Source organism: Crotalus tigris, unplaced genomic scaffold (assembly GCF_016545835.1).
Source record: "Crotalus tigris isolate CLP2741 ecotype Arizona unplaced genomic scaffold, ASM1654583v1 scf7180000024145.622778, whole genome shotgun sequence".
NCBI classification, from domain to species: Eukaryota; Metazoa; Chordata; class Lepidosauria; order Squamata; family Viperidae; genus Crotalus; species Crotalus tigris.
The window spans coordinates 258,654-274,321 of NW_024100410.1; the positions used below are offsets into that span (position 1 = coordinate 258,654).

At 44.5% G+C, this 15,668-nt stretch overlaps 1 protein-coding gene across 1 annotated transcript in view; it reads left to right on the forward strand.

The window, feature by feature from the left end:
• Positions 1-15,668, forward strand: part of LOC120298800 (arf-GAP with GTPase, ANK repeat and PH domain-containing protein 1-like) — a 366,467-nt gene that overhangs the window by 212,270 nt on the left and 138,529 nt on the right. Inside the window, exon 3 of the mRNA XM_039322842.1 lies at positions 7,597-7,701. Coding sequence (XP_039178776.1) covers positions 7,600-7,701 — 102 coding nt within the window. The 5' untranslated portion in view covers positions 7,597-7,599. The remainder of the gene's footprint in view (positions 1-7,596; positions 7,702-15,668) is intronic.

Consider the following 15,668-nt stretch of genomic DNA (forward strand, 5'->3'; position numbering starts at 1 on the left):
GTTTGGGGTTAATTCTGGCATGGGGCTGAAACTTTGACCGTTGGCTATTTGAAAAGGAGTGTAGCCTGTGCTGGAGTGGACTGCATTATTGTAGGCAACTTCTGCAAAAGGGAGTAAGTCCGTCCAATCACTTTGTTGGAAATTTAAAAAACATCTCAAATATTGCTCAAGTACTGAATGACAACGTTCCATTTGTCCATCTGTCTGAGGGTGATGGCTAGATGTCAATCCCTGAGTGGTCCCTAAGAGGGATAAAAATTTCTTCCAAAATGCAGACGTAAATTGCACTGCCCTATCAGAGATGATGCGTTGGGGTGCCCCGTGCAATCTGTAAATGTGCTGGATGAAAAGTTTTGCTAAGGCCTTTGCAGTGGGAATCTTTTGGCAAGGGATAAAGTGCACCTGTTTGGAAAACAAGTCCATGACTGTCCAGATAACAGTATTCCCATTGCTTTCTGGCAATTCCACTATAAAATCCATGGCTATTTCCCTCCAGGGGCTGAGGGATTTGCCACTGGTTGTAATAGTCCTGGTGATTTCCCTTGCAACCTCTTTGCAGATGCACATGTTGGGCAGCTGGCAACATAACTTTCTATGTCCTTTTTTATTGATGGCCACCAAAATTGCCGTTTAATTAAGTGCAAAGTTTTTACAAATCCAAAATGCCCTGCTGATTTTGTGTCATGGCAAAGCTGCATGAAAGTGACTCTTTGGGTTGTTGGTATATATAACTTTTCCCCTACCCAAGGCAAGCCGTCTCTCATTGTGCACACATTTTTGTTTTTCTGGAACCATTCGTCTGTTTCCAAAGTTTTTCTGAATTCAATTCCAGTTTGGCTGTCCAGTTGTGGTTTTAATTTAGCTTGGGTTCTTGTGGTTACTGGTGCTGCCAGTTGTGACTCTGCCATCATTGGTTTAGAGTCTCTGGTTCGTGCTCTGTTACATTGGGGCATGCGAGTTCTTTCTCCCTAGTAAATGTTTGAGCTTGAATTGGAACTGGTGAAAATGCTGGGACCAGCGGGCTTGTTTCCTGGGCATTTTCAGGGCTTCCAAATTTTTGTGATCAGTGCACACCTGGAAGGGGATTTTGTTGCCTTCCAGGAACTGTCGCCACGTGAGTAATGCCCAACGTATTCCATATGCCTCCTTCTCCCATACGGGCCAGCGCTGTTCTGTTTCCGTGAGTTTCTTGGATGTATATGCACAGGGTTGCAATACTCCACCATCGTTTTCTTGTAATAGAACAGCCCCCACTGCCACATCACTTGCATCTGCCTGTATTACGAAGGGCTTGTCCATGTCTGGGTGTCTTAGTACTGGTTCGGCAGAAAAAAGTCTCTTTAGTCTCTCAAACGCTGCTTGGCACTCCATTGTCCATATTAGTGGCTGGCCAGGTTTCACTGAGGATGCTCCCTTCGTTTTTAGTAAGTTAGTGAGGGGCAAGGCTCCCTGGGCAAATGAGGGGATGAATTGGCGGTAAAAGTTTGCAAAGCCCAGGAAACTTTGTAGTTGCTTTCTTGTGCGGGGTGGTGCCCAATCTAATACTGCTCTGACCTTCTCTGGGTCCATTTCAATGCCCTGGGGTGATATGCGATAACCTAAGTAGTCTATCCTTTCCTGGTGGAATTCGCATTTTGAGAGTTTGGCATATAGGTGGGCAGCTCGCAGCTTCTTTAAAACCGCTCTGACAAGGTTGACATGTTCCTCTTTTGTTTCGGTGAAGATAAGAATGTCGTCCAAGTAAACAAGGACCCCCTTAAACAGGTGCTCCCTTGGAACTTCATTGCTTAATTGCATAAAGACTGCAGGGCCCCCTTGTAATCCAAATGGCAAGACTTTGAATTGATAGCACCCCATGGGGCAGTTAAATGCAGTCTTCCATTCGTCCCCTTCCTTAATTCTCACGCGATAGTAACCTTCCCTTAGGTCTAGTTTAGAAAAAAATTTCCCTTTCGATAGGTGTGACAGCATGTCTTTCATGAGGGGCAGAGGGTATAGGTTGCTTTCACTGATTGTATTCAGGGCCCTATAATCCACGCATAAGCGTAAAGAGCCATCCTTCTTCTCTCTAAAAAGGACCGGGGCAGCCACTTTAGGCTTGGCTGGCTCAATGAAACATCTCTCTAGGTTTTTTTTAATGAATTTTTCCATTTCCTCCTTCTCCTTTGGGCTCATGGAGTATAGTCTGGGCTTCGGGAGTTTTGCCCCAGGCTTGAATTCAATGGCACAGTCTGTGGGTCGGTGGGGGGGGGGAGCTCATTTGCCCTCTCTTCACTGAAAACTTCAGCAAGGTCTCTGTATTCCTCTGGTATTTCTGGTGGTCCCTTTTCCTCTCCCATGGATGCTTTTTCTGTTCTTGATTCTGGTAGCCCCCCTTGGGGTTTTAAGTTCATAGGGCCCCCCTTCGGGAATTTGATTTCTGTCGTCCTCCAATTTACCCAGGGGTTCCATTTTTTCAACCATTCCATCCCTAGAATCATTGGGCATTCCATGCCTGGGGTCACCACAAACGTTATGTCCTCCTCATGTTTGCCCAGGGAGAGGTGTATTGGTAGAGTGGCTAGGGTAGCTGGCACCCCCCCCTGCTATGGATCCATCTAACTGGCCAAATGAGATTGGTTGTTCCAGTCTCCTCGATGGGATGCCCAGATTCCCCACTAGTGTTGGGCTAATGAGGCAGCGGGTGCAGCCAGAGTCTATTAAGGCTTTCACCTTCACAGCTTCGGGCATGGGGGAAATTAATATAGTCACTGTCTTGAGGATGGGTGCGATGTGTCCACTTACCAGGGGTTCGTCCTCCGAGCTGTCATCTGAGGCGTCCACCAGCCCTGCTGTGTAGGCTGGAGTTCTTTCCCCCTGATGAGCAGAAGTGGGGGGTTCTGCAATTTCCATCATTCTCATGGCAGTTTCTTTTGGCTTAGCTGAAGACTTTCCAGATTTGCTGATTGGGGATCTGTCTGGGTTGTGCTGGGGGGCTTTGGAGCGGCATTCTACAGCTCGATGCCCTTCTCTTCCTCACTTGAAACACCCCATTTGCTTCTTGTCTGTAGCCAATGTTTTCACTGGTTCGTGTGTCAGCTCAGGCGGGGGGCGGCTCCCATTGTTTTCCTTGGCGGTGTCTTTTCAATATGTCGATCTCTGCTTCCTCTGCCAAGATGTACCATTCCTCAAGTTGGTGTGGGTCCCCTCGGGGCAGGCAAGTGTCAAATAGATCATAATTTAGTCCGTCTTTGAAATGGCTAAGGAGGATGTCTTCTGGCCAGTTCAGTTTGCTGGCAATGGCCCGGAATTCTTGTGTATATTCAGCCACTGGGCGTTTGCCTTGCCTCATCGTTTTTATCCTTTGCGGGCTTTGCGATCAGCCAGGGGGTCTTCAAATCGTCTTTTCAGAGAGGACATGAAACGGTTGAAGTTGCTGAGTTCTGGGGCATTGGAGTCATGCAAGTTCACCACCCAATCTGCAGCCGGTACATCCAGGGCAGATTGCACGATCCGGATGCAGGCTTTGTCGCTGGGGATGTCCTGCCCGTATTCCTCCATGTAGTTGAGGACTTGGGTTAGGAAAAACCCCAAGCGTGTTGGCTCCCCTTTGAATTTCACCTCCAACGGCGGACGTCTTGGAATGGATCGGTGCTTCCGTCGTTGGTGGTAGTGTCTTCCGTCCAGATCGCCATCTGTGGTTCGGTAGGGGGTGGGGACTACTGGATCATCAGATGTCCCTGGGGCTGCAGGTTCCACTTCCCCCTCGGTGTCTCTCCCTTTATGGCTCCAGGAGCTGGGGCGGCCGTAGGGCTCAGGATTCTCCTCTCCTAGGGAGCTGAGAGTTCTCTTCATCAGGTCAATAGCTTTCTCTAGGATCCAGTCTGAGTACGGTGCCCAGCTTTCCCCCTCTTCACTTGCGCGCAGGGATTTCTCCATCTCCTGCTTCCATTCTGGTTGCTTGGTCCCCCGTCTCAGGGTCACCTTCCTTGATTCCTTTCCCCACTCACTTTTCTTTCCAATGCCCATTGACCAGCGAGGCTTGTGGTCCCATGTCTCCACCACTTCTTCTCCTGAGGACTCTGACTTCTCGGATCCCAACATCTGGCAAGGTTCCAATTGGGTAAGCGGCTCTCTTTCCAGGGAGTTTCCCCCCTCTCTTGCTCCATTTTCTGATATGGTAAATTTTTGCAAAATCCCCCGGCAAGGGTCTCCCTTCCAGGTGGATTAATTTTGCAAGTCCTGTCTAATGTAAGGACCCACCCCACTTTGCATCTTAAGAAGACAGAACTCTTGGAATAATTCTTCCAACAGGAATCCTTTATTAAGAGAAAATGGTTGCAGGTGTTCTAGACAGGACTTGGGGTCCAAGCTCTCCCATTCAAGGTTTTAAGGGGTTTCCCAGTAGCCCCACCCAATCCCCCCTACTTCCAGTAACAGTCTCAGGCGTTACATTCCCATCCCTTTTCCTTACTGCCGGCTGGATGGAGACTTCAGAGAAAACTACATGAAAGGTAAATAGCCTCCTTTGTTATGATTAGTCCTTTTGGTGCTATCCCCATTCAATTCCTTTGAAGTTGTACCGAAGGAAGTGAGGGCCATAAAGCCCCTTTGTTCACCCCCTTCTCTTCCTTGTATGACAGAATCCAAGAAGGCAGAAATGGGGTTTTTCTATAAGTGATAACTAGAGATGAAATATAATTGGATTCTGACAGTCCTTTTCACTAAGCTAGACATACCCATAAACATTTGTCATATATTTTAGCCTCCAGACCCCTAATCATCTATGTTTACCATCCATTTAGACCAGATGGTCCCCCTGGTTTGGTTTATAGAACAGTGGCCATAAGCAGAGCCTTCTCAGAGACAGCACCCCAATTATAGAACTTTCTCCCAAGGAAAATATGAACAGTGCATCCCTCACCCTTTTAGAGGCAACTCCAAACACACTGTTCAGCCAGGCATATGTAGAATAACAACACATTTTATGGTCAAACAGCACTAAGTAAATTACTACTAATATTTTTCTTTCTTAAAATACACACTTTTAATATTGTTTTAAGCAGCGCTAGTAATGCTTTACAATAGTTGTCTTTGAGAGTTTTCTTGTAAATTACCCTGGATTTCTCAGAAACTTTTAATTTCAAATTAGTTGTTGGTTTAATAAATTAGGCAGAAGAAACAAATGTTTACATACATCTAAATCCCACAGACCTACTGCCTCCTAGACACAAACTACAGAGAAAATAAGGCATTGCATTTCTAGCCAGCATAGCCACAGGATGATGGGAACTGTGGTCCATGACACCCAAAAAATATTAGTTTGGGCAAGGCTGGATTAAATTATAAAAGGGGGGGAGTTGACTTGGCCTTTTAATTTCAACTCACACAATTCCTCTTAACTTCCCATTCAATCCAAAGAGTTCTATTATTGCCTGGATTTTAGGGAGGGGAGGAGGCAAGAATAGACCACAAAGCCAATCTGTGAGTTTGTTTTCTCACCTGCCTGCACACCACCTTCCCCACGCAGCATGTGTGTGTGTGTGAGAGAGAGACAGAGAGAGATCCCTTTTTTGTAAGTTTGCTTACTCTGCAACGCTCCCCATTATCCACACTTTCGCTTCCCTGCTGGCCCAATCTCTCTCTCTCTCTCTTGCTCTCTCTCTCTCTCTCTCTCTCTCTCTCTCTCTCTCTCTCTCACACACACACACACACACACACACATACACACACACAGAGAGAGAGAGAGAGAGAGAAACCCTTCCTGCTTTCTCCTTCTTCTCACCCTTTCTCTCCAACCACCACAGAGTTTCACGTTGCCATCCGCAGGCAGTTCCAGGCTGCAGCTCTGCATGACTACTGTGTTCCCCTCTCCGGCCCTACCACGTGGCGGAGAGGGCGACTGGGAGCTGGCCAATGCCCAGCTTGTGCTACCGTGCGCTCACATCTCTGTGCCTTTCATCCCACAGGCTGGGCGTGCCCTGGGGTGCTAGGCTTATAGAATGCCATGGCCCAAGTGAGGAAAGGTGTGGCGCAGTGTGGCAAAGCAGAGCCACACAAGGAGAAGCCCAGCAAAGTGGGGCATGGCTGGGCATGATGGGGTTAAGCTGGGACGGATGGGGCGAGATGAGGCAAACGAGCTGCAGCTGCTGCTGCACACCACCAGCCCCTGAACATTCACCGTTTCCTATGTGTGCGCCAGGGCACCCAGTTGGGTTGGGGTGGGCCAGGGCTGGGACAGCAGGGGCTGGTCCCTTGCCATTTCTGGGACAGCCCCGGGGGGGGCAAATTTGGGCCCTCCCTAGGCCGGATCCGGCCCGCGGGCCTTGTGTTTGACATGTCTGGATTAGAGAATGCCTTACATCAGGCATGTCAAACCCATGACGTCACATGACATCGCTCGATGTATCGTGACTTTTTCCCCATTGCTGGCAAAGGGGTGGGCACGGTTTTGGCATGACGCATCTGGCCCATGGTCTGGCAGTTTGACATTCCTGCCTTACATTGTCAGATCTTGAGGGATGGGTAGAAGACTCTCACAAATAACCTGAACTATGAAGAGCTTTATAGATAGTAAGTAGTACTCTTCTAGAAACCTACTGTGAGTCTCATGAAGTAGTAGTGTTACCTGATCATATCATGGTGCTCCCAATCACTGCATTCTAGACTAGTTGCAACTTCTGACTGGCCTTAATGAGCACCCCATAAAGAACAAGAATGACCATGCATTGGACTCCTGATTCAAGAATGGACATAATTGGTGCACAAAATGAATTTGTGCAAAGGTCTTCTTTGTCATAACTGCCACTTATTCTTCATGTAGAAACCAAAGACCCACAAATTGTGCACTTATAGCTCCAAAGGCCCTGTCTGTTTCTTTGGGAGCAACAGGCTCAAACTCTTCCCAGGTAACCCAGACCAACCTCGGTCAGCTATATAGGAACAGAATTTTAATTGAGAATGAATTTGATAGATGCCTTAAATTGACTTCTCAAAAGTATTATAGATCAGAGGTCCCCAATCTTTTGGGCACCAGGAACCAGTCTGTGGAGAGAGGTTTTTCCGCAGACCGGAAGGTGTGTGGTTTTGTGTGCTGCAGCCCAGTACTGGTCCACAGGCTGGGCTTGGGGACCCCTATTATAGATGCTTTGCTGGCCCCTCTTTAGTTAGAGAGTCTAGTCACCTTGACAGGGCCACTAACCATCTATCTACCGACAGGATAGGAGCAAAAAAAAAAAAATGACCACAAGATAGAAGTAGCATTCTAAGTTGCACTAGACTGCACTAGTGCCATTGTTGTCCTCTAAGAGCAGCTAAGGTCTCCAACCTTAGAAACAACTCCCAAGTTCTCTCTGAACCTAACAGAGATAATTCAGAATTTGAATTAATCAAAGGTTAACCAAAAGTATGCTATTCTAATGCTGGTCCTGGCTCATGTTTCTTTCAATCTAGTTTAAAATAAGTCATTCTATAGTTCAGAAATTTGTGGACAAATAATTTTGTTTGGTCTGTGAATAAAAGGCAAAAGCACAGCACTGAGTACATGTTGAAAATATAGGGAGCCAAATTGAGATACTTTTTACTTTTTAATTTAGCTTTACTATTTTTTTTCAACAGGGAATGATTTTAAAGCGAAGTGGTAAATCATTAAATAAAGAGTGGAAGAAGAAATATGTTACTCTTGGAGACGATGGTATATTGACCTACCATCCAAGCTTACATGTAAGTATGTATGCATTGATATTTATTCAGAGATCAAGTTCTATAACCAAATTTAGACTACAAAAGAACAACAATCCTATCAATAAAAAAGAAAAGCCTAATTAATAAATAACTGTTGGTATTTTACAATTATAGAGTTTGTAATCAACTATATGTCAACCATATAATTAACTGGACTCTGCCCAGAGTCACCATTTGAGAGTGATGAGCGGCATAACAAATTAATAAATTAACAATATATATATATTGTAAAGTACCATCAAAAACTAGAAAAGATTTAAGACTATGGAGCTAATTTGTATTACTTATTCCAGTTAAAAGATGCCTTTTTAGTTTGAAGTGGGCTGGAGATGGGCTATACAAAAATTATTCCTCATAATTGCTATTGTAATTATTTAATTTTACTGTTAATAACTTGATATGACATAGTAAGAATATTCTAGTCTGATTGTTCTTAGCGTACACAAAATACTATATCAATAAACAATTATTTTGTTTACATGAGGATTACAATCCATTTTTAAAACCTAGCACAATAGTACTATATGCTCCAGAATCATTCCCCACATTATTAAATGAATAAGGATTATTTAAGTGTTCTGATATCCTAGCATACTGTATATTATGACTCTGTTAGAACTATTAATGTAGTCTTGGCTTGGTTGCTTCATAGTTGTGAATCTGTCTTAAACAATATTTTGCAGAACATTAACTCTGTTTGTTTAGATCAGATTTTCTCACTTATGAGAGAGCTCAGAATTAGTAAGAACCACAAAATGTCATAAAATAATGGTGAATGCTAGCAGACAGAACTTGGTAAAAAATAAAAAACTAAGATTTTTGAAGACTACTTTATAGTTTTAATGAAAAGTTGTTTAGATACCCCAAAAGAGACAAGAAAGGAGCTCATGTTCTTTGCTTAATTTAATGACTGTATAATTATTTTTTATATAATTTTATCATATTGGAATTCAATATAATGCAGATACAAGCAATAGAACAAAATCACACTAGTGTTTTAAACTTCAAAAAGAGCTGATTTCAACATACTTAGTGAGAGCTTGGTAGGGATTCCTTGGATGAGAATCCTCAAGGGGAAAACAACTCAAGACACTTGGGAAACTTGGAAAAATGTGAGTATAAAAGCCCAGTCCACCTCTATACCACTGAAATAGAAAAATAAGAAATCCAAGAAGAAACCAGCATTTCATGTACATGTTGCTTTTCATTTGGGGGAAAAACCCCTTTGCAGACTATATGGCAAGAGATGGTTCATTCCAACGATTCTCTGCCTACCCAAATTTTCATTTTGACTGAAGAAGTTACTTGGATGAGTAATGAAACATCTCAGTTTTAATATACTTTGGTCCAGTTGCCACAATTTATCATTTTGAGCTACTTTTGGCCTGGTTGATTGAGTCTTCATTTACATGTTGCTTCTCATTTTGGGGAGAAACCCTCTGCAGAGTTGGTTCATTCCAACAATTCTCTGACTCTGCCTACCCAAAGTTTCATTTTGACTGAAGATGTTACTTGGATGAGTAATGAAATGTCTCAGTTTTGAGAAACCAGAATGTTTGCATAAAGAACTCTCTGATAAGTGAAAGACAAAAAAGATAAGTATAAAAAATGGAAAGAGGCAGAATATCAACATATAGTCCAAATCTGCAAGAATGAAGTCAAGAAAGCTAAAGCTCAGTATGAAATAGGACTTGCAGTATGAATGTCAAAAATAATAATAAAAAGTTTCTTTCAACATGTAAAAAAATAAGAAAAAAGGCAGTAGAGAGAAAGCAGAGCAGAGCAGATTAAGGAAGTTTCTCCTTAATTCTAGGTTGCTTCTCTTCTCGATTAATTTCCAACCATTATTTCTTGTCCTGCCCTCTGGTGCTTTGGAGAATAATTTGGAGAATAATTTGATCCCCTCTTCTTTGTGGCAGCCCCTCAAATACTGGAATATTGCTATCATGTTATCCCTGTTACTTCTTTTCTTTAGACAAGCCAAACCCAAGTCCTGTAGCCAATCTTCATATGTTTTAGTTTCCAGGCCTTTGATCATCTTAGTTGATCTTTGAATTTTTTCCACAGTCTCAGCATCTTTTTTTGTAGTATGGTGAGAAAAATTGGTTTCAGTATTCCAGGTGTGGTCTTACTAGGGTTTTATAAAATGGTATTAATACTAATACTTTGTGTGATCTTGATTCTATGCCTCTGTTTATACAACCCAGGATTGTATTAGCTTTTTTGGCTGCTGCTGAATACTGCTGGCTCACAGTCAAGTAATCGTCCACTAGGACTCCAAGGTCTCTCTCACAATTATTGTTTTTGAGCCAGGTCTTGCCTAATCTGATTTTTCCTGCCTAAATGTAAAACTTTGCTTTTCTCCACATTAAAATTCATTTTGTTGGATAGGTCCCATTGTTCAAGTTTGTCAAGATCTTTTTGGATCCTGAGCTTGTCTTCTGGGGTGTTGGCTATTCCTGCCAGTTTAGTGTCATCTGCAAATTTGATGAGTTCTCCTTCTGTACCTTCATCTAAATTATTTGTGAAGATATTGAAGAGTCCCCACTGCTTACTTCTCTCCATATGGATGTAGTACTATTAAGGACTACTCGTTGAGTATGGTTTGTCAGCCAGCTACAAAACCATCTGGTGGTGATGTTATCTATTCCACATTTTTCTAGCTTACCAAGAAGTAGGTTGTGGTCTACTTTGTCAAATGCCTTGCTGAAGTCTAAGTATACTATGTCCACAGCATTTCGCTGGTCTACTAGTTCAGGGCTTTTCAACCTTTTCACCCATTGTACCACTTTTAGGATATGGCAATATCCGAGTACCACCAGTCGCCTAGCAAAATGTCTAAAACTTGATGACCCCCCCAAAAAAGGAAAAAAATGATAAAATACAGGTAGTCCTCAACTTACAACAGTTCGCTTAGTGACTGTTCAAAGTTACAATGGCACTGAAAAAAGTGCCCCCCAAGCCACAGCCGAGCAAGACACCTGCCTGCCCATCCGGTGGCACTCTTCCTCCTGTCTGAGGTTTTCATTGTTGTGAGCATTTCTGTTGAGGATTGGCAGCATGGGTGGTGGAGGGTGTTTGGTTTTTATTCCCCCCGTCTGCTGGGTGGTTGCAGCAGGTTTTGATCACTTCACATGACCCTGGGACACTGTGACCATCATAAATATGAATCAGTTGCCAAGCATCTGAATGTAAATCATAAGACCCTGGAGATGCTGCAACATTTCAGCTGATCAGCGCTTCTTCTGGGCTCAGTAGAAGTGCCAGGATCAGTGCTGCTTTCCAGCTGATTGGTGCTTCTTCAGGGCTCAGCAGAAGCACCAGGATCAGTGCAGAACTCCAGCTGGAGCCTGGCGCTAATCCTGGCGCTTCCACTGAGCCCTGACAGCCCCAAAGAAGTGCCGATCAGCTGGAAAGTGGCACTGATCCTGGCGCTTCTGCTGAGCCTGAAGCCCTGCAGCTCCAGCCATCTCTCGCTCAGGCTTGTGCGGTGCTACCACCGGTTCAGCTCATTCCCCTCCCCTGCTATCATTTTTCTAGGATGGCCGTGTACCACCTGCCAGGTGCCAATGTACCACAGGTGGTACCCGTACCACTGGTTGAAAAGCCTGTACTAGTTTAGTCACTTTATCAAAGAATAAAATAAGATTGGTTTGGCATGATCTGTTTTTAGCAAACGTGTGCTGGCTACTAGTTATAACTTTGCTTCCTTCTACTTGTTTGCTAATTTGTTTTTTGATTATCTTTTCTAGGATCTTTCCAGGTATTGATGTTAGACTGATTGGTGTAGTTTCCTGGGTGTCAGAACCCATATTAATTTAAGGGGCCTTTCTAATTCTATTCTTTCTATTCTCCTGGGTTCTGCCATGCTCCTGGAAGGGAGGGGGGAAGACGCTGCAGGCTGCCTCTTTGTTTTCTCTATTGCTACAATGTAACTCTTCCGCTGTGTCTGCATACACGCTCTTTGAACTGTCTTCCCCTTGATGTCAGCTTGAAGGGGGGGAGAAAGGAATGCGCCTCCGGGCCTCTGGCTTATCTCCTGTTTCGGAAGGGAAGGTGCGAAGACCCAACAAACACCGCTATATGCGTGAGACAGACTGGCATTATCAGCTTTTTCCCACAATGGACTTCACACCTGGGGATTGAGCTGACCGGATGAACTATTGGGGTGGGGTTTACGTGGGACACTTTTAACTTATTGATCTGAGCGGGAAACCCTCAGATCCCGTCTATTATGCCTACTATCAGCTTCTCCTAATAAAAGTTCCTTTTGGAAGAAACTGCTTCCATGAGTTCTGCTTTCTTAGGATGAGGTTTTTGAAGTGGACCCTGACACTGGGTCTGTTTTTTTCCCTTTCTTGAAGATGAAAACCACATCAGTCCTTTTCCAATCCTCAGATACTTTCCTGATGCTCCAGGATTTTTAAAGATATGGTACAATGACGAATGAGACTCTGGCATCTAACTAGTTATGTAACCCCCGAGTGGTCAGCGTCCAACTTCTTAGAGGAACAAGTGGCGTTCAGCCACCCGAAATTTAGCAATAATACGTCTGTGACGCTCTTAGGAAAGGATTGACAGATCAATAGCTCTTTCTCGATTCTGTGGGTGGCGGTGCATGGCCGTTCTTAGTTAGTGGAGCAATTTGTCTGGTTAATTCCAATAACGAGTTGGTACAATGATTCTGAGATAACATCTGCCAGCTCCTTGAGAACTCTGGGATGTAATCTGTCAGGTCTCAAAGATTTATATTCATCAATGTCAGATAGACATTCTCTTACCATTTTCTTGATTATTTTAATTTTTATTTCTAGTTTGTCTTTTACAGTAGTTATTTTGGTATGTTAGGCTATAATTTCTTTTTGTGTGAAGACTGATGTCAACGCTATGACAAACTGAACTGAAGCCATTTTTCATTTTGTCTTCATTGCCACATTTTAGTTTAGAGATTTTAGATAAAGGAGGGGGAGGGGGATGGTAAGTTTCTTAGTTAGCCATAACAATACTTCTGTGTGAGAATCAAGGTCAGTCCTTATAATAGTTTTGGTGAACTGAAAAGCAGGGAGGAGAGCCTGCATTTTGAAATAATTGGTGAATGTGATTTATGTCAGCAATTTGTGGTGGGAATTGCAACTTGTTACTTTGTAGCCTGAGGGAGGGGATTTTAGTCTTGGGTTCACCTTTGTATGTTTCCTAAATAAAATGTTCTTCAAGGAAGAATGCCTTGCCTTGAATTTCTTTTAAATGGTTTCATCTATCGGAATCATTACATTAACCCAAGACTCACTTTTATTTTAACTTCATGGGGTCCTGAGCTCCAGTCGCCTACCCAAAGCTTGAGGGGGGTAGACAAAGACTCAGGGAAGAACCCAAAATGGAGAAAAAGGAGGAACCTGTCACCAGCACCGCAACCACAGCTGCTACCTTGGCAGTTGGAGCATAGGCCATTGCCCCGATAGAGAGTGTGGTTTCAGTAACTCCAGCAGCAGGTGCAAGACCAAAAGAATGGGAGCACATCTGGTCATCAGAGTAGACTCTGCCTAGTAGTGATTCATGGTGTTCAGAGGCACCCCAGCCAAAAAAGAATTCTGCAAAGGCAGCTGAAGCTGATTTTCCACTGACTGCTTCCCATGAGTCACGCTTTCCTGATCGAAGAGGCGCTAAGCATGTGGCACCTTTGGATGAGTCGGGTGAGTGGAAATACCTGACAGCAATTCAGAGCTAATCAGTCAAGCATTTGAGAGAGATGTTTGAAGGACTGGACTGGGAAGTAAGAAGCAGATCACCCACCAGTTTCTTGTCAGTAAGCAGGATGACAGATGCCCCCAAGATTATTCCCAGTCCAGGATGAGTCCCAGCCCTGGGGCCAAGGCTGTCTCCCCAAGACCGAAGCCACCAGCTTTAACTTCTACTCTGATGTGGAGGCGAAGTCCAGATCGTTATCAGTGGCGTGCTAACCCCGATCGTCGTTGGCAGCCACTCAGCCCTGACTGCCATTGACGTTGTGACATCCCTGGTTGTCAAGAATAGTATGTTAGCCCTGAATGGCACCACCGCTACGTGAACCCTGACCAGTACCCACGTCATGTTAGCCTAGACTGCCATCCATGTAGGACAAGCCCCAATTGTCACCTATGTCCTGATAGCCCTGATAGTTATCCAGATTGTTATCAATACCAGGTAAATCCTGACTGCCATCACCGTCCAGGCCCCCTGCCAAGGGTTGATCGGGCAGGGGGAATCCAACAAGATCTAGTGCAACAGTATGGATAGCTGCGCGCTCTCTTAGACAGGCAGCAGTCCATAGTAGCTCCCCCTTTCAAACCCATGTTTGATGGAGACCCCAAGAAGTTAACTTTCTTCCTGAACCAAGTGCGTGCCTACATGAACAGAAATGCCAATACCTAACCAGACCCTGCTGCTATGGTTGATATGATAGCGGCAAATCTAGAGGGGGAGGGATGGGAATGGCTGAACAGCTTTCACAATGAGCAAGCACCTGAGCTATGGGACTACAGTCTATTCATCCAAGGGTTAAGAGCCAAGATCGAGGATGAGTCCATAGCTTTGCAAGCTGAGAAGGACATTCATGAAGTAAAGCAGAGAGGCAGACCAGTGAAGGAATATGTGCATGAATTCTGGAGAGTGGTGAGCAGAATTGAGTGGTGACCAGAATGATCCCTGGTCCATCATTTCAAGAACAGCCTTGACCCCAATCTATTCCAGGCTTGTATTTACCAAGGAATTCCTGACCAACTTCAGGAGAGGTATCGTGTGGCAGTGAAATTGGACATTGAGCTAACCTGCTACAAAAAAAAAACGCCAATTCCTGTACCTGGACTGAGACCAAACCAGACGAGACGGCTGCCTGCCTGACGAACTCCACAACTGGGACGACTGAACCTCCAAAATCATCTTTGGGACTGCCAATCAAGTGTTTTAGATGTGGCCAGCCAGGCCTCCGGGCAGCAGTTTGCCCCATTCCTTTTCCTCAGCAGAAAAGCATCTCAGCCCCGCCAGAAAAGAGAAAGGGAAACCAGCCTTCCACCAGAGAGAAATCAAATTGGATTACTCAAGAGCAAATTACCCAAGTCACCTCACCCACTCAAGAGAAGGTCGAGGCCCCAGCTGAAGCTGCCATCGCACCTGCTCCATATGACAGCGATGATGAGGGGGCGAACGACCCGATGGTGAGTCAACCTATTCCACCCTTTTCCCTCTGCCAAACTTATAGTCCCTAAGACAGGTGCTCAAATAGACTTACAAATGTTGGTGCACTCGGGGTGTTCACGATGCCTAATCAACCTCCCAACTATCTTAAAGTTAGGCATCAGGGCGAGGCAACTCTCTAACCACATGAAATTTGAACAGGCAGATGGATCTTTAATGGGTGGAACTCTAATAACCCACCTAATGGAGTTAGTGCAGCTAGACGTGGGAGAGCATTGGGAATTCATTAGATTTGTGGTAGCTCCAAAAATGACTGAAGCAGTGATTCTAGGTTTAGCTTGGTTTGACAAGTGGAAACCTTTCATATAGTGGGAGAATGGGATGAGAACCTTGAGATTACCCATAGGGCCATCACCCCCCATCTCCTCCCATGACACTAGCGGGGGAGCGAAGCCTCCATCTGAAACAATAAAAATAGCGACAATTCTTCTGCCAGGAGAGCCTCTCGTTCCCAGCAAATACTGAAACTTGGCAGAGATGTTTAGTGAAATGGAATGTGACATCCTGCCGCCCCATAGAACAAATGACTGTGCCATTGAGATTTTGCCGGAGCCAAGTTGCCAAAGCTGAAGATGTATGCCATGACTGGCCTCAAGGTGGAAGAATTACGGCAGTACATTGACAAGAATTTAGCCAGAGGTTTCATTGAGCCTGCCAAATCAAAAGTATCAGCCCCTTAAAGAGAAAAAAGATGAGTCGCTTAGGCTCTGCGTGGA